General features: G+C 42.2%; 1 protein-coding gene across 9 annotated transcripts in view; it reads right to left on the bottom strand.

Annotated features, from left to right (window-relative positions):
* Positions 1–9,203: 9,203 nt before the first annotated feature.
* Positions 9,204–20,336, bottom strand: part of PGS1 (phosphatidylglycerophosphate synthase 1) — a 70,137-nt gene continuing 59,004 nt past the window's right edge. For 7 of the 9 annotated variants that reach the window (XM_056550192.1, XM_056550187.1, XM_056550191.1 and 4 more), the window contains one exon: positions 15,742–16,018. Coding sequence is in view for 1 of the 9 variants with exons in the window: in XM_056550191.1 (XP_056406166.1) it covers positions 15,986–16,018 (33 nt within the window). In the remaining 8 variants the exon portion in view is untranslated. Of the gene's footprint in view, positions 9,344–15,741; positions 16,019–20,336 lie in introns of those variants that run through there. The other 2 variants (XR_008849597.1, XM_056550189.1) reach the window with 2 other exon arrangements.

Below are 20,336 nucleotides of genomic sequence, written 5' to 3'. Positions count from 1 at the left end.
CAAAGTAGTTTTCTGTATGACAGCAGCAGCACATGATCTGTGCCTCCACATATAACAGCCATGGATTACAGCTGTCATTACATATCTTAGAGCTGAGCCTTTGTATCCAAGCCTGTCCATCTTAGCATTATTTAGATGTTGCTTACAATAACTATATCACCATATAATAGGTAGATAGTTCCTCAGCTCGCCTCTGCAGCCAAAAACCTGACGCACGGCACTGTGTGAACCAACACCGAGGCAATGTAGAGAAGTAGAGGTCCAGCGCAGGATATAGTGCAAATAAAAGCAGTTTTATTCAAGCCACAAGACAGTAGGATACAGGGTAACGTGTTTCAGCCGGTGTGACCAGCCTTACTCATACAAAAGGTACAGAATGATAGAGCCATTCCTTTATGGGAAAGGGGATCAACGGACCGCCCAGGTAAACACCTGGGTCAATTGGAAGTACAAAAGGGAAGTACAAAATACACATAAAATTTCCAGAGATAATTAAAAAAGACAAACTATATGAATGCAATATATAAAAAGTCCCATAAGTTATAGCTGCATATACTAAGGGCATTACAAAAATGATGTATAAATATATGTATATATAGAAGTATATGTAATGCATGCCATAAAGTATATGTGAGAGGAGAGGCTGTGATAGATGGTATATGAGTAGACATACGGTGGAATAATTACAAGTAAGACTGTATACATTTCTTAATAATGTAAAATTACATCTGGTCTACGATTAAAGGAGTACTCCGGTGAAAAACTTTTTTTTTTTTTTTTAAATCAACTGGTGCCTGAAAGTTAAACAGATTTGTAAACGACTTCTATAAAAAAAAATCTTTATCCTTCCTGTACTTATTAGCAGCTGAATACTACAGTGGAAATTCTTTTCCATTTGAAACACAGAGCTGTCTGCTGACATCATGAGCACAGTGCTCTCTGCTGACATCTCTGTCCATTTTAGGAACTGTCCAGAGTAAAAGGAAATCCCCATAGCAAACATATGCTGTTCTGGACAGTTCCTAAAATGGACAGAGAGGTCAGCAGAGAGCACTGTGCTCATGATGTCAGCAGAGAGTTCTGCGTTTCAAAAAGAAAATAATTTCCACTGTAGTATTCAGCAGCTAATAAGTACAGGAAGGATTAAGATTTTTTAATTGAAGTAATTTACAAATCTGTTTAACTTTCTGGCACCAGTTGATAAAAAAAAAAAAAAAGTTTGAGAATCAAGTTCTAAAATCCAATACACTTCACGGTCAAGGATTTTTTGTTTGAAATTTCCACCCCTTGTAATTATTCCACCGTATGTCTACTCATATACCATCTATCACAGCCTTTCCTCTCACATATACTTTATGGCATGCATTACATATACTTGTATAAAGAAAGTATAAATATATGTATATATAGATCATTTTTTGTAATGCTATTAGTATATGCAGCTTGTGGCTTGAATAAACCGGCTTTTATTTGCACTATATCCTGCATTGGACCTCTACTTCTCTACATCACCATATAATAGTAACACTGACTACAGTGCGAGAATTAGAATTAGGAGTCTCCATTTCTATAGCACCCGTGAGACCCAGCGCCATAGAATATCAAACCTACATATTCATTTTAAAAAGTACTTAGAAAGTTATGTGAAAAATTGCACTAGAATTCTGGCACAGCTTAAGCCAGGTAACAGGGAGTGTAAACTTATAGGGGGAGATTTATCAAAAACTGTGCAGAGGAAGAGCGGTGCAGTTGCCCATGGCAACCAATCAGATCACTTCTTTCATTTTTTAGGAGACCTGTGAAAAATTAAATAAACGATCTGATTGGTTGCTATGGGCAACTGCACCGCTCTTCCTCTACACGGGTTTTAATAAATCTCCCCCATTCTTAAAATGTCTTGTCGAAGATTACACTAAGAATAATTTTTTCCATGCTACAACTGATGTTCTATGGCAGTGGTCTTCAACCTGTGGCCCTCCAGATGTTGCAAAACTACAACTCCCAGCATGCCCGGACAGCCGTTGGCTGTCCGGGCATGCTGGGAGTTGTAGTTTTGCAACATCTGGAGGTCTGCAGGTTGAAGACCTCTGTTCTATGGGGAAAAGATCAGAAATGTTTATAGAACAAGTCTATTCTCACATCCAGTACATGACACTGTCTGACTGATGCCACAGATCTTATCAATTCTTTACAGAAGCTAAGGTGAGTTACAGTGAATTATCCAGGTACCCCCTTATGCTCCTCAGCAGTGGGCCGCACACTGTAGTAAGATATCCTTGGTTTTCAAATATGATTCCTCCCTAGATACTCTAATATATAAACTTTAGGTCAGTCTATACCATAACCAGGACCGGCTCCAGTAGTCTGCGGCCCCTCTTTACCCCGCACTCAGCATCTTTTATCAAATCACAATGGTGACCCTCAAACCATGTTTATCTGGTGCTGACACAACGCCCCACAGTTATTATTAAGTGACTATGCACATGTTATACACTCCTGGAATCCAGATTTAACATGTTACTACAATAGAATCTCCTAATACACAGTGGGGTCACAGGGGGCTGCTGTCACATTTCTAAGAACAGAGAAGTGGGTCAGAGTCTGCAAAACTGCAAGATGATGATGATGATGATCATAATATGTGCCCTGTTAATGGGGTACTCCACTGGAAAACTTTTTCTTTTAAATCAACTGGTGCCAGAAAGTCAAACAGATTTGTAAATTACTTCTATTAAAAAAAATCCCAACCCTTCCAGTACTTATCAGCTCCTGTATAATACACAGGAAGTTATTTTATTTTCTAATTTCCTTTCTGCTTGACCACAAGTGCTCTCTGCTGACACCTCTGTCCGTGTTAGGAACTGTCCAGATTAGCATAGGTTTGCTATGGGGATTTTCTCAGAGAGCACTGTGGTCAAACAGAAAGGAAATTCTAAAAGAAAATAACTTCCTGTGTATTATACAGCAGCTGATAAGTACTGGAAGGATTGGGATTTTTTTTAATAGAAGTAATTTACAAATCTGTTGAACTTTTTGGAGCCAGTTGATTTAAAAGAAAATGTTTTCCAGTGGAGTACCTCTTTAAGTGTTTGACCATTCCCCGTACAAGTGAAGCTGCATAGAAAGAACCCCAAAACTAAATTCAGTCCTAAAATTGTTAAACGCTATCAATTGCCTGGAAAGCTGGGTGACAACTAATATGGCCACTATAGGGAATGGTGCATGATAATCTGCCAATGTATGCAACTAGAGATGAGCGAACTTACAGTAAATTTGATTCATCACGAACTTCTCGGCTCGGCAGTTGATGACTTATCCTGTATAAATTAATTCAGCTTTCAGTTGCTCCCATGGGCTGGAAAAGGTGGATACAGTCCTAGGAGACTCTTTCCTAGGACTGTATCCACCTTTTCCAACCCACCGGAGCACCTGAAAACGAAACTAATTTATGCAGGAAAAGTCAGCAACTGCCGAGCCGACAAGTTCGTGATGAATCAAATTTACTGTAAGTTCGCTCATCTCTATATGCAACAATAAAGAAGAGGGGGTTCAAAACTACTCACTCATAATAAAGTTAAAGTTTTGCAATACCTGACATGCCAGAGCTCCCCTCTAATAAAACAAACAAGAAATAAGTCGCACTCACCCGATTGTAGTGAAGTTCAGATTCAATGCTTTATTCAAAGCATGCGTGCAGATGTACAGTAAAGCACATGCAGGGAGGGAGAGGAGACAATCTCAGACACAGGGGTATACCACAGCAGGCTACTAGTTTCACATCATGGAAACGCTTTCTCTGGCCTAGGTATACTGGGCCGGAAGAAGCGTCTCCATGATGTGACACTAGCTCATGGCCTATACTTAAAGCAGTGATTCCCAATGTGGGCAGTAATGATCCAGGGGACCTGCCCGCTCAGCCCATCACTACCTGCAGCAGTGTCCTGGCTACTGATTGAGTGGGTCCAATGTATTGTCTCTTAGAAGATAGATTTCCAGGGGTAAGCCCAAAAAGTTTGTTTTCCACCAGAGTACCCCTTTTAAAGGCAGAGATTTACAATTTTTTTTTTTTTACTTTCTGGCGCCAGTTGATTTAAACAGATTTTTAAATTAATTCTATTTAAAAAATATCTTAATCCTTTCAGTACTTATCAGCTGCTCCACAGGAAGTTCTTTTTGAATTTCATTTCTTGTCTGACCACAGTGCTCTCTGCTGACACCTTTGTCCATGTCAGGAATAGTGAGCAGCAGGGGCCATATTCGAATTCGCGATATTTTGCAAATATATTGACGATTATTCATCCTATGTTCGTGAAATTTGCATGTGAAAAAAAAGGAAAAGAAAAAACGAATTTGTCATTACGAATCTATATCACTATATTCTAAATATTTGCGAAACCGCGAAGTGCCGCTATTCGTGATAAAAATTTGCATTACGAATATTCGTGCTCAACACTAGTCAGGAGCAGTCCAGAGTAGGAGCAAATCCCCACAGCAAACCTCTCCTGCTCTGGACAGTTCCTGACATGGACAGAGGTATCAGCAGAGAGCACTGTGGTCAGACAGATAAGAAATTTAAAAAGAAAAGAACTTCCTCAGTAGTATGGAGAAGCTGATAAGTACTGGAAGGATTAAGATTTTTTTTAAATAGAAGTAAGTTACAAATCTATGTGGCACCAATCTTTGTGGCACCAATTGATTTGAAAAAAATTAATTTCCACCGGAGTACCTCTTTAAAGTAAACCTGAACTATATTTTCATTGTTTGTAACACATGTTGCACATGATCCTTATCTTGAAATCTCAATTTCTATGATACAACGCTCCAAATCCCTTTCATGTACATAGGAGATAAATTATAAAATCCTGTGATAAGAATATTTCGTGCACCACAGGTTAAAGCGAACTGAAGATAACCACAGTATAAAACTGAGAGGTGACTGTGCAGGTGGTAATACAGATACTGATCACAACCCAGCACCTACAGAACAGCCGGCTCTGCCAATGATAAGTGATACATGGGAGGGACACCAACTCTGGGAGGCTTCCCACATATACACACAAGCTCCAGCTGTTGGAAAACTACAACTACCAGCATGCCCTGAATTGTAGTTCGGCAACAGACGTTGTGCCACGGATTGGAGACCACTGCTACAAAGACAGAAAAAAAAAATGTCAGGTAGTGGATTTAGAAAATCAGTGGTCTCCAACTTACAGATCTCCAGCTGTTGGGAAACTAAACCTGAAAGAGACATGCTGGGAGTTGTAGTTTCTCAAAAGCTAGAGACGTGCAGGTTGGAGACCTACAGGAGATATATATACATATATATATATATATATATATATATATATATACATACACACGCACACACACACATTATATGCACCAAGGGCATCATTTTACAATGTATTCCCATTGATCACAAGTGAACAAAGTATAAGTGTCTAACATACTGTATAACCCAAAAACAATAGGGTCTAGGGTTAAATTTGAAGAAAAAAAATACACACACACACACACATATATATATATATATATATATATATATATATATATATATATATATTTATTTATTTATATTTTTCCTTTTTTCCAAATTAAACCCTAGACCAGTGGTCTCCAACCTGCGGACCTCCAGATGTTGCAAAACTACAACTTCCAGCAGCCGTTGGCTGTCCAGGCATGCTGGGAGTTGTAGTTTTGCAACATCTGGAGGTCCGCAGGTTGGAGACCACTGCCCTAGACCCTATTGTTGTGGATTATGCAGTAGGTTAGACACTTCTACTTTGTTCACTATATCACTAAGAACATGAATAACCCATGTAACACTGCCACCAGGTAAAAGAGATCATCAATACTTCGCAGACATCCTCTTTTGGTATACTGCAGAGAGAAACATCTTGCTGGAAACCATCATCAAGCAGGTCAACCCATCAGCAATAGTCACTCTCATATTTGCATGTCCAGAACTGTAAACACTGGTTTCTCCAGGGTGAACATAACCGAGCAAGGAAATCTAATATTATGACCCAGATCTATCAATAAATGCAAAATTGTCTAGTTTTGCCCAAAGCAACCAATCACAGTTCAGCTTTCATTTAAGGGACATAAAGTGCATGGTTTATCTCTGGTTGGATAAGCAGATCATGTGGATAAGAGGAGACAAAAGAGCAGCGTTACATGCAGTTTCCATAAATCTGGCCTGTAGTCTGCTCGTCCTCCCACCCACACAGCATAGTCTTTAACTGGGTTTCCTAAGTAAAGTCAAAGTTGGCCTCTTTAAAGAGGAAATTTAGCAGCATCGGGTTCACAGGTATGTGACTCAACCTGAAATGGCTTTAGTTTCCCTTTAACAAGTAAAGGGAAGAGGCCGTGGTAGATGCAGAGTTCACAGTGTGAAACTGGAGGGTGGAATGAGGTGCAGTAGTACAGAAACCCATCACTTCACAGAAGAGCGTTTAGCAGAGGAGGACCAGCTCTACAGAACAAGGAAACACAAAGAAACAGTGGACAGAGATGACTACACAGCTTATAAATAGCGCCATACAACACCTGGAACCCCTACTATATACTGTACTTCTGTGCACAGGCATGCAGAAGTATTCACACCCCTGACCAATTCTCATGTTTGCTAAACAAATCCTGCTATAGACACTAGTATTCAGCAGTACCACAGTGTATGGTGGTCAAACAATGCTTCGCAAGACTCTACAGAACCCACAGTGTCCCTGTATCCCACACAGAACATGTATTTTTAGGATCAGGGGTCCGGTCTGAGCGCTCCAGTGATCGAAGTGGTCTTCTATTAAATGACTTAGTAAATGAGACCAAACGTCTTGTGACTCATGACAATAGATTTTCCTGAATAGGGCAAAAACACAAAGTTATCTGAAACATCTGCGCCAAAGTAGGAATCATACAAGGTCAGTAATCAGAGCTTAGGTAGGGGGCAGCCAGACAGAGACACCCCCCCCCCCCAGACCTACGATTATCATAACCACTGCAGTCTGCAGCTCCCAAGTACTTTAATGGAAGTGTTCAAAAAAACAGTACGGGAAAAAATGGGACACTAATATTTTGGTCAAGCAACTTTAATGCCATTTGTGGTTGCACGACCAATGTCACTGTGCAGCCCTAGCCTTAAGACAAGAGAGCGCCACATGTCACTGTGCAGTCCTAAAGCCAAGAGAGCGCCACATGTCACTGTGCAGTCCTAAAGCCAAGAGAGCACCACATGTCACTGTGCAGCCCTAAAGACAAGAGAGCGCCACATGTTACTGTGCAGCCCTAGCCTAAAGACAAGAGAGCGCCACATGTCACTGTGCAGCCCTAGCCTAAAGACAAGAGAGTGCCACATGTCACTGTGCAGCCCTAAAGACAAGAGAGCGCCACATGTCACTGTGCACCCCCCCCCCCCCCCCACCAGGGAAGGCCGGGGCAGAAATAAATAAAAAAAGAAAAATTTGACGGCAAAATCCTGCGGCCCCCCGGTTGGGATTCACTGCTGTAGATAAACTGTGCCCAGGCAACACCACTTGTCAGTAATTGTCCGGTACTACTAGGGGATATAATAGTGTCAGACAGTAGCAAAAAACTAACTTTCCATAATCTGACAGTATAATTCTGTAGCACAGACCCGCAGGATACTCTGCTGTAATGTAGTAATTCTTTTATCACTTGACAGTTTTGCATATTTGCTGGGTAGGACTGGGAGGTAACCCCCATACAGAGTCTAACAATGTCACACAGCTCTCAGCCTCTTGAATTGCAGATCTACCTAGTTATACAAGGATATAAGCCAAGCTCATTGGGTGTTGTAGTTTCACTATTTCATGGCCTGTAGCAGTCACATCCACACTAACCCCTCAGCACAGTGAAGACAAAGAAGGTTACAATGACAGAGGAGCAGATGTATACCTCCGGCTAGTAAGATCTCACTAGTAATCTCATCTTCTTGTCATGGTAAGTTCTGGGAAGTGGGAGTTGTTCGACCTTCTCCACCTTCCCTCTAGTAAACAAGTGAAAATTACTTACTGGACGTGAACCCTTTGAGCTGTGTCTCTCATTTACAATATAGGACAGTATTCCCCAACCTGTGGCTCTCCAGCTGTTGCAAACTACAACTCCCATTATGCCATGACAGCTGAAGGCAATCATACCATGATGGGACTTGTAGTTTTTGCAACTACTGAAGAGCTACAAGTTGGGAAACACTGGTTTGCAGAGTGTCGCCTCCTCCTCCCTGTTTTCAGAATCAGCGGCTGTTCCAGCAGTATATATGTATATGGCAGATTGATTAGACCTCTTGTACCAGTCATTTACCAAAACTTGACGTGGCAAGTGTCAGAGACATGTGAAAGGTTCTTATAATTAGGGGTCTGAGAGCTGTTCATAGTATAGAAAATATAAATCACATGGAAACCACCAACAAGCAGCCCGGCTGCAGCTGAAAAATTGTTTTTTTGTCTCTAGGCTCAATTGGATTACCTGAATCATTTCATTATGGGGCTCAAGCTGCAGAGACATGGCTGCTTTCATTCAAGAACAGCATCACACCTGTCCACAGGATGTGTGTGGTATTGCAACCTCAATCTCATCCACTTCAACGCAAATGAGTTGCAGCAATACCAGACATAGCAAGTGTCTAGCTGTCACCAAATAAATCTTTTAATACAGTCTACCTTGTGTAATTAGCAGACACTTTCCCATTCACCTGCTTTTAAAATTATCAACATAAATATGTTTAAAATGTAATAGAAAAAATGACCACTAGGTGGCTTTGTTCTGTTCTCTGCCACAATTAATACAGTGCGTTTGGTCTCCTCCCGGCCTGGCAGGAGACCAAATTCAGGAAGTGTTTCTCTGCACAGAGCATCGCTGAAAGCTGCACAGAGTCTTGCTGAAAGCTGCACAGAGTCTCGCTGAAAGCTGCACTGAGCCTCGCTGAAACATGCAAAGAACCTGAAGTCTTCTATTCATTACAGCAATGCAATGATGTGATGGCGGAAGTGGTCCCCCAGCAGGCTTCATTGATGTCATGCCTGCTGGGGAACACCCCCTTTTTCTTGCTGTGATGTGAGCAAGAATAAAGGTATGATACAGAGCTTTTTAAAGCTCTGACCTTTTTTTTTAATGGTGGGAGGAATGTTAGGAGTAGTTTGGGAACATAACCTGAAATAGTTTAGAAAAGTTTATTTGGCGACAGGTACTTTTTAAAGAATCATGGTCTAAACTGAACACCAAATCCATTAGCACTTGCACTACTGGCAGAAGTTTTCACAAACCATTAAGTCTGGAGCACCTTGTAGATGGTTTCCAGGTGGTCACAGAACCTTTTTTCCATATTCTGAAAAAACAAGGGAAAAAAGGTAATTACCAAGGATGCCAGATTTATTAAAGCCAGTATTCAGCATGGGAACAGTGTGCAACCACATAGTGAGAGATTTAACCATAATTTAGGATTAAATTGTGTTGGCACCCCTGCTTGATAATGGCTTCTTATAGAGAGGATTTAGAGCCCTGTAAGGCTGCATTCACACCACGCTTGACAAAGGCTTGTACGCCGAAACGTTGCACCCCACGCTCTAATGCAATAAAGAATCTTAAAGGGGTACTCCGGTGCTTAGACATCTTATCCCCTATCCAAAGGATAGGGGATAAGATGCCTGATCACGGGAGTCCCGAAGCTGGGGACGCCCATGATCATGCACGCGGCACTCCATTTGTAATCAGTCCCCGGAGCGTGTTTGCTCCGGGTCTGATTACGGTCGACCGCAGGGCCGGCGGCGTGTGACGTCACGCCCCCGCCCCTGTGTGCTGTCACGCTCCGCCCCTCAATGCAAGCCTACTGGAGGGGGCATGATAGTTATCACGCCCCCTCCCGTAGGCTTGCATTGAGGGGCGGAGCGTGACGTCACACGGGGGCGGAGGTGTGACGTCACACGCCGCCAGCCCTGTGGTCGACCGTAATCAGACCCGGAGCGAACACGCTCCAGGGACTGATTACAAACGGGGTGCCGCGTGCATAATCACGGGCGTCCCCAGCTGCGGGACTCCCGCGATCAGGCATATTATCCCCTATCCTTTGGATAGGGGATAAGATGTCTAAGCACCGGAGTACCCCTTTAACCTGCATTTGATCCGGACCCAGTGATTGATGCCGTTTTCTTGAAAGAAGCATTGGCTGCATTCACACCACGTTTTTGCAATACAGTTCCCGTATACATTTTCATTTTGAAAACCGTAAGGAACCATCTTGAAAACCGTATGGAACCATCTTGAAAACCGTATGTCAAACGATGCATCCGGTTGCATCCGTTTTGTGTCTTGTGCGGTTTTGTCAGTTTTTTTCCCGTCCACAATACTATAGTCTACCACAGTTTTTGGTCCGGGTGAAAAACCGAATTGAAACCGTACAGGTTTTTTTTTTTTAACATGGGAGTCAATGGGAACCGTACAGAACCGTATGTGCGAACGATTCCATACAGTTTGCACCATACGGTTTTTGACTTTTCAGTTTTTTTCTTAAAATTTCAAACAAGTGAAACTTTATTCATAATGGAGTGAAAAGTTAAAAACATATACGTTTTATTCTTAAAAAAAACTGATGCAACCGGACATCATTTTTCAAACCATATACGGGTTAAAATTTGTACACACGTTTTGATACAGTTTAATCAGGTTTTGATGAATCTGTATTGCAAAAACGTGGTGTGCATGCAGCCTAACAGAAAAAAATGCTGAAGACTATACACAGACTGCAGTTTTCTATAGGAACAGCTCTACAAACAAGGAGTGGTGGTTACCAATAGTTATGCCCCATGTGTATAGTGCCCTACTAGGCTGCCACCAGTGTTCTCAGCAATCTTACCTGCTCAGCAGTTTCCAGTCTCTTTATTACTAACAATAGGAATTAAAAGGGGTTATCCACCATCAGGTGATTTTAGTAAATACCTGGCAGGCAGTAATGGACATACTTAGGAAGGATCTGCACTTGTCTTGGGGCTAAATGGCTATGTTGTGAGATTACCATAACACTGTGGTTTAGCTCTTTGTGAACTGGTATTTCCTGTTTGAATTTCCTTCTTTGCCTACAAATCCCATAATTCCATTTTACTCCCTCCCACACATCACCCACCCCACCCATTGAAACATAAATGAGCTGCATCCATTCAAAAGACCTGTGGTTTTCAATCAGGGTGCCTACAGCTGTTGCATTAGTTGCAGATTGATCTCTCTCCCACCAAGCGATCGCTCCACCCATTGAAGCAGACAGGCTCCCTGTCATCAGCTGACTAGTGATGTCAGGTCTCGGCTGCATTGCAACCTGGGAAAAATCTGAGACAACAGTCATTCTGTATGCTGTTAAAAATAAATAGTGGGGTTAAAATCACGTAAGAATTGTGAGAAAACCGTCACACACAGGTACAGACACTGTATTATGAACTACACTTTACAGCCCCTGTAGCATAGTCAAATAAAAAAAAATACCCCTTTAAGACCAATATTTGGCCACAAGATGCTGCTTGAGATTGTTGGCGGAGGCTTTGTGTCTACCAGTAAGTAACTCATCCTTTTCTTACAAGTTCCATCTCCTGGCTAAATAGTTTTAGAAGAAGAAGATAGAATTTTATTAACACTAACAGCAGAAAAGCTTGTCGAGCACCTTCCAAAAGGGCAGTGATGTAAACGGCGTTCTATAAAAAGCCTGTGCCTTAAGGGATTTACAGTTACAGGGTTCGCAGCAGCGCCTGATACCGTAAATAGCTGCGTGGCCTCCTCATTCTTCACATGGTCATCTGGAACAAGATGTTTCTCTAATAGTAAGAATGACAGACTGCATTGTCCTATTACAGTAACTGTGTAATTACCGGGCAACGACTTATCTCTCAGATATGTATATGAGGCCAGGCTGGAGGCCTTCAGAGTCGTCTTTACATAAACATACCCTCAGTTAACCTCTTTGAGAAGTAAAAAAAAACCTGTAAAAATATCAAACCAACATGTAAGTTCTTATCTACAATCACATGGTGCAATGTAGCATGTCAGTAAAGAAGGGTCTTAAGATGTGATCATCAATCAGTAAAGGAGGGTACAGGTTCCCATCTATTACGATACACAGGGCTGCAATGCCAAATAGGACAGGACTGAACTGATCAAAGCCATTCATAGGTAAGGACTACATTAGTCGTAGTCCTGAAGAGCAGAAATGCAGGGCTCCACTTTATGTAAAGTTCCACTTTGGGGGAGATGTATTAAAACCTGTGCAGAGGAAAAAGTGGAACAGTTGCCCATAGCAACCAATCATATTGCATCTGTCATTTTTAAAGGGGTACTCCGGTGGAAAACTTTTTATTTTTTAAATCAACTGGTGCCAGAAAGTTAAACAGATTTGTAAATTACTTCTATTAAAAAATCTTAAAGGGGTATTACAAGTTGTTTTTTTATTTGACTATACTACAGGGGCTGTAAAGTTAGTGTAGTTCATAATATAGTGTCTATACCGGTGTGTGACGGTTTTCTTACAATTCTTCTGTGATTTTCACCCCACTATTTATTTTTAACAGCATACAAAATGACTGCTGTCTCGGATTTTTCCCAGCTTGCAATTCGGCCGAGACCTGACTCGCTAGTCAGCTGATGACCGGAAGCCTGTCTGCTTCAATGGGTGGAGGGATCAATCTGCAACTAATGCAACAGCTGTAGGCACCCTGATTGAAAACCACAGGTCTTTTGTTTCAATGGGTGGGGTGGCTGACTTGTGAGAGGGAGGAAAATAGCATTGTAGGATTTGTAGTCAAAAAAAGATCGAACAGGAAATAAAAGTTCACAAAAAGCTAGCCACAGTGTTATGGTAATCTCATGACATCAGCCATTTAGCCCCAAGACAAGCGCAGATCCTTCCTAAGCATGTCCATTACTGCCTGCCAGGTACGTACTAAAAATCACCTTATGGTGGATATCCCCTTTAATCCTTCCAGTACTTATTAGCTGCTGAATACTTCATAGGAAATTCTTTTCTTTTTGGAACACAGTGCTGTCTGCTGACATCATGACCACAGTGCTCTCTGCTGACATCATGACCACAGTGCTCTCTGCTGACACCTCTGTCCATTTTAGGAACTGTCCACAGCAGCATATGTTTGCTTAACTGTCTGGCACCAGTTGATTAAAAAAAATAAAAGGGAGCAATCTGACTGGTTGCTTTGGGCAACTGCTCCACTTTTTCTCTGCACAGGTTTTTCATCTCCCCATGATCCTCTATTCCGGAGAATTCTGGCGATGCTTATGATGATGCTCGGGATTATTATGTCTTTGGAATAACTATTTAACCTTGGATTTTATGACTCACATACCAAGAAGAAGTCTGTACCTACAAGCCATAAACCATATAATCCACATGCATCACCCAACCACAGCCCTTCTCTATATATTACCTCACCAGCTTGAGCTTTCACAGTCTTCTTCATTTTTTTTGTCCCTCTAACAGTGTTTCCCAAGCAATGTGCCTCCAGCTGTTGCAAAACTACAACTCCCTGCATGCCCAGACAGCCTTTGGAATGCTGGGCATTGTAATATTGCAACGTCTGGGAAACCTTGTTCTAACAGAATGAAGATCTAGATCAGAGGTCTCTAACCTGCGGACCTCCAGATGTTGCAAAACTACAACTCCCAGCATGCCCGGACAGCCATTGGAGACCACTGATCTAGATTATGGTATATATACACTGCAGAGGAATTATACGGGCTGGTGTGTATTGTGCACCTCCAATGAGTCCACTCTAGGTGCGGGGACATAGTTGTTTGGCTTATGTGATCACAGCAGGATTCAGGCAGCAACTGGGCTACTGCTGTGACAGCCATGATCGGTGATATCTCCGATCCCAGATGCTGCAGTCAAATGCAACCATGGAATTTAGATTGTTTGGGAAAAGCTAAAATAGGCTTCATTCATAAGGAGTTAAATAGTACTGATGTGCAGAAAAGGCAACTAACATACAAGGCAGATTTATGGAAACTGTCTACGGCTTTGTTTATACACGTATCATATTTTGGGCCTTATTTTCAGATATTTTTTTTTATATTTTTTTTATATTTATGGACATTTTATTCAGCTGTTTACAGACCAAAAAACAGTGCATGAACATAGCCTAATACTTAAGATTGTGTAAACATAGGCTTATTGTGGCTCATGGTGTTTCATAAATATGGTGCATATCTTTAGAAACTTACTTCTTGGTTGCCTAAATTTGCACCAGAATTTTTTACCAACATTTTGGGGCATGAGGTTTTATCTCAGTTCACACTACCTACCATTAGGCCATGGCCCCTCACCAGAAAACCCATAAAAAATACATAAAACAAATGAATGTAGTTCAGGGCATGTAAACCAGCTTTTGGCACAAATTCTAACATATTTGCAATAGCAAATCTTAACAACAGATATTAGATTTCACTGAATAATGGGTAAGGAAAAGAGCAGAACACTGAAGGCAGGGAGAGGAACAACAGGGTGCAGAAACGTGAGGAGATGGTCACTGACCCTAATTTAAGGTTTCTACAATCCTCAGTAGTTACCGTATTTTCTGGCGTATAAGACTACTTTTTAACCCAGGAAAATGTCCTAAAAAGTCGGGGGTTGTCTTATTTGGCAGGTGCTGCAGTCGGCCGGGATGCCCAGGGTATGGATAGAGATAGAGCGGGGCACCCGGGGTATGGATAGAGATAGAGTGGCGCTGTGCCCAGAAAAACACCCATCTTTCAACCGTCCGGCCCGCCCTTGTGTGTATCTTATTACCGTACCTCTTTCTCTGCCTCTCAGATCTCGCTCCTGAGGACTTCAGTGAAGCGGTGCGCATGTGCGAGATCTGAGGTGGAGCAGGCGTGAATGTGCAAGATCTGAGATACGGCGCAGGTGCACATGTGCAAAATCTGACAGGCAGTACTGGTGTGCATTTGCAAGATCAGAGAGGCGGAGAAGGAGGAACGTTAATGGAATACAAGGGTGGTGCATGTGTAAGATCTGAGAGGCAGAGAATAATAGTACAGTAATAGTACAGTAATAGGATACAAGGGCGGGCCAGACGGGTGAAAGAGGCATGTACCACTTTGATAGTCTTGGAGACAGGGAGAGCTGACCAATCCAACCAGGCTTTGTATACAACACCCAGCCAATCACTGGTAAGGTACCGTACATTGTGATAGAGGGCGAGTATAGACCCAAACTATATTTTAACTGTAAAAGTTGGGGGTCATCTAGTACGCCGGAAAATACGCTATATATAGTATGTCTGCTTTAGAGAGAAATGCACATTTTACAAGATCATGAAATAAATATCCATGCTGACCGAGCAAACACAGGCTTGTCTATGGATTGGCTGTACCATTCACAGACAAGTTGTACTGGTCAACTGTGGGTTAAAGCACTGAATCAATGTCATGGGGGGAGGTAAACCCATATTCTGAGAATTGCATTAATTTTATGTTGCTCAGCAATACCTCATCTACTATCAAGCCGTGGCTTCCTGTTTGCCTCCATTATCATGACATATCATGACTCATGTCCCATGCAGATGTGTTGGCACACGCTCTTTGGTAAGTTGTTCACCATCATTTCTGGTAGTGATTTATGCTGTACTGATGATCCCATTTGACCTTCAATATGCTCCCAAACAGCGATACTTACCATAACCGCTATCTGCAATCCTCAGGGTTTCTGGGTAGAGGAGATTCACAGTACATAACTATTGTGTTACGGTTTTATTTACTTCCATGCACAATTCTCAAATTTATATACAAGTCCTATTAAATAGCCTATTAAATTAGTAAGAGTTCTTAGCAGGAAGACACGTTACCAAGATGCCTCGAGAGCTGGCAAGGGGCAGAAGAAGTCGTAAAGATTCTGTAATACTTGAGCAAAAAATGTCCTCAATAAAAAGGCATCTTGGCGAATCCTCAGGAGACGGTGTCCATATTGGAACAACTTCCATCAGTGCAGTGCACGTCCGCTTACACTCGTGACCTGGAAACAACAGGAACATGGGAGGAGGATGTAACTGGAAGAAACCAAGGCACCAAGCATCTAATTCCAGGAACAAGTATATAGAATGGCTTCACTGCAGAATCACTACACATAATAACACAGGAGAGACATAAACAGCAATTATACACACCCTATTACAGGAACCATGACTATCACAGCTTCACCCAACATTCATACTTTCACACGCAGAAAGCAGCATTATAACAATACAAAATAGTAAGTCAAAGTCACCAGCAGCAAGCAGATATTTTGAAAATGGTGATTAATTGAAACAAAACTAGAAAGTTGGAGAACTGTTTGTGATGGAAATGTTCCAAGGTTAAAGGGGTTTTCTCATCACAGGAACTGGCACCAATGTCCGACACCTGCCGCTCAGACCTACATCAGCTGGTGACTGTGTAAAATGGCTGACCTTTGTAGGCCACCCAGAAAAAGACAGATTCACTCTACCAGCAGGTAGGGTTCACAGCCATTGAACATCAGTAACACATGAAAGCTGCCCGGAGTCTGCCAAAAAACTACAGAAAAACACAGCTAAGGACTCTCCGGCTGCAAGAAATAAAATTTCTCTGGTCTGATTAAACCAACATCATGTCTGGAGGAAACCAGGCACTACCCATGACCTGCCCAATATCATCCCTACAGTGATCATGCTAGGGGCAGCATCATGTCTGGAGGAAACCAGGTACTGCCCATCACCTGCCCAATACCATCCCTACAGTGATCATGGTGGGGGCAGCATCATGTCTGGAGGAAACCAGGTACTGCCCATCACCTGCCCAATACCATCCCTACAGTGATCATGGTGGGGGCAGCATCATGTCTGGAGGAAACCAGGTACTGCCCATTACCTGCCCAATACCATCCCTACAATGAAGCATGGTGGGGGCAGCATCATGTCTGGAGGAAACCAGGTACTGCCCATCACCTGCCCAATATGGGGGCAGCATCATGTCTGGAGGAAACCAGGTACTGCCCATCACCTGCCCAATACCATCCCTACAGTGATCATGGTGGGGGCAGCATCATGTCTGGGGGAAACCAGGCACTGTCCATCACCTGCCCAATACCATCCCTACAGTGATCATGGTGGGGGCAGCATCATGTCTGGGAGAGACTAGGCACTGCCCATCACCTGCCCAATACCATCCCTACAGTGATGTATGGTGGGGGCCGAATCATCCTGTGGAGCTGTTTTTAGTGGCTGGGACAAGAAGATTGGTCAGGGTTGAAGAATAGCTGAACAGAGCAAAGTAGAGAGATATTCTTAAAAGGGTACTCTAATAAATTAATTAGTTTTAAATTCTGCTCAGGTAGGGGACAGTAGAAAACAAAAACAACAAAACAAAAAAAAAAAACACAAACATCCTCTTACCTTCCTAGCTCCTGCGCTTCCACAAGAATCATGGAACTTGGTTTCTGGCGCTTCTGGGTTTGGGTGACGAGAGGTCACAGGATCCACCATGGCGATACCATGCCACGAAACCAGGATGTGCCAGACACCAGTAACAGAGTTCCGCGATTCTGGCAGTATTTCAGAAGTGAGGAAAGTAAGATTTTACTGTCCCTCTCCCAAAGGAGATTTTACAAAGGGTTAATTCACTGGAGTACCCCTTTCACGCTCCAACAAGACAATGACCATAAGCACACAGCCAAGACAACACAGGAGCGGCTTGGGAACAATTCTGTGAATCCAATGGAACAATCTCTCTAGAAACCTGAAAAAGGCTTCTACTGTCCCCATCCAAACTAAAAAATATGCAGAAAATCCCCAAATCCAGGTGTGAAAACCTTGTGGCATCATACCCAAGAAGACTATAGGCCGGAATCACTGCCAAAGGGGCTTCAACTAACTACAGAGTAAAGGCTCGTAATACGTATGCCAATGCAATATTCGTTTTTTCTTTTCAATAAGTTAGTTTTACATTCTGCTCCACATTCTCATTATGGGGTATGGAGTGCAAAATGGTTGGGAAAATACTGTTTTTTTATTTTAGCACAATCCACAACATTAGAAAATGTAAAAGGGTCTAAAAACTTTCTGAATACATTATAGACACAGATACAGCAAATATTCTCAATCTGTTAACATGGCAGAAACCTCCTCCTGGAGATAAACAAGTAATGAGCGAGCAAAAGAACCTCAGAGTGGTCCGTGGATAAGTGTGATGAACCGAATCCAGAGAAGAGTAGGTTTAAAAGCTGGAAGGTTTATTGCATATCAATAAAACTGGTGAAGGATAGGATTATGCATTTCGGGGGAGCCCACCCCTTCTTCAGATCAGTGTGCCTAATGATCACTGGGCACACTGATCTGAAGAAGGGGGTAGGCTCCCTCGAAATGCGTAATCCTATCCTGCACTGGTTTTATTGATTTTTTTGATATGCAATAAACCTTTCAATAAAATCGGTGTAGGATAGGATTACGTGTTTCGGGGGAGTCCATCCCTTCTTCAGATCAGTGGGCCTACTGATCACTGGGCACTGATCCAAAGAAGGGGTAGGTTCCCCCGAAACGCATAATCCTATCCTGCACCGGTTTTATAGATTTTTTGGATATGCAATAAACCTTCCAGCTTTTAAACCTACTCTTCTCTGGATTTGGTTCATCACACTAATTATCCATGGAACCAGCAGCACCGCTCAGAGGTTCTTTTTGCTCGACCACTACTTGTTTTCACCTCACCTGCAGCCTCAGGCCAGTGACATGACAGGAGCGGACTTCGGCCCTCCTCACTGGCACTCACCAGCCCATGTAATGGAAGGAATGAATGTTATTAGACTGAATTTACATAGAACGGTAATAGCAGCACTAATGCTCCCCTGGCAGCCCACCCAGACACAGAGAAGTTGTTTTCCAGTAAGACACATTAAGGGAAAGCAGTGCTATATTTAATCTGTAGCTTTTGGTGATGCAAAACTATCAGAACCAGAGGCTGAGAGAGTCCCACAATAAGGCAAAAGTTAACTAACAAGGAATTTGCATAAATTCACTCAAGTGAAACTGTGAGGGAGTTTCTAGAATCCACCCCTTCAGCTCAGAAAACTTCAAATTTCATCTGGATTTCTGCAGCAGTGATGATTATGTTAAAAGGAAGTATGACTTCAGTTTCTGCTGAAAAATTAAAAAAAGACTCACTTCTGTTAAGAGAAGGGACGATGTAAAGAAATCTACTCTGGAGTCATGAAACAGCCGACCGCTGTTTGTCTTCATTACAAAAGTCAAATGAGTCATGACACCCAGAAAAGCAGACACAAGACCTGTGACAGCTTGGTAAAGGCCGGACGTTTTACTTCTTCCGTTTCTGGGTATTGCATTGTGAAATGACTGTGAATGACGATGGTCACAAGTGTAGTAATGCCTCTCCGCGCAGCCCAGGTGACCACATCAACGCAAACACCGTCACACCGTACCACTTCCACAAAAACATCCGCAGCACTGAGGCCCAATGGACTAGATCAGTGGTCTTCAATCTGCGGACGTCCATATGTTGCAAAACTACAACTCCCAGCATGCCCGGACAGCCAACGGCTGTCCGGGCATGCTGGGAGTTGTAGTTTTGCAACATCTGGAGGTCCGCAGGTTGGAGACCACTGGACTAGATGTAGCCAACCTGTACCGCTAGACATAATGGAGTATAAAACTACATGTTTTTTTATTTCCCAGATTATCTCCAGCTTAATAGTATATTAAGTCATATACTTTGTTTAAATTCGTCAACATTTACTAGATATCTGCTTGCTGTCAGAGAATGGAAACATATACCTGTGCTTAAAGGGGTACTCCGGTGAAAAACTTTTATTTTTAAATCAACTGGTGCCAGAAAGTTAAACAGATTTGTAATTTACTTCTATTAAAAAAATCTTAATCCTTCCAGTACTTATTAGCTGCTGAATACTACAGAGGAAATTCTTTTCTTTTTGGAACACAGAGCTCTCTGCTGACATCACGAGCACAGTGCTCTCTGCTGACATCTCTGTCCATTTTAGGAACTGTCCAGAGTAAAAGGAAATCCCCATAGCAAACATATGCTGTTCTGGACAGTTCCTAAAATGGACAGAGATGTCAGCAGAGATGTCAGCAGAGAGCTCTGTGTTTCAAAAAGAAAAGAATTTCCACTGTAGTATTCAGCAGCTAATAAGTACAGGAAGATTTTTTAATAGAAGTAATTTAAAAATCTGTTTAACTTTCTGGCACCAGTTGATTTAAAAAACAAAATAAATAAATAAAAATAAAAGTTTTCACCCAGTACCCCTTTAAAGCCAAACAAAAACTTCTCCTAGCTAAGGGTTTGCT

The sequence above is a fragment of the Hyla sarda genome, chromosome 13 (genome assembly GCF_029499605.1).
Source record: "Hyla sarda isolate aHylSar1 chromosome 13, aHylSar1.hap1, whole genome shotgun sequence".
NCBI lineage: Eukaryota > Metazoa > Chordata > Amphibia > Anura > Hylidae > Hyla > Hyla sarda.
The sequence above is the reverse complement of the archived record's forward strand: the minus strand, read 5'-3'. Positions and strand labels throughout refer to the sequence as shown.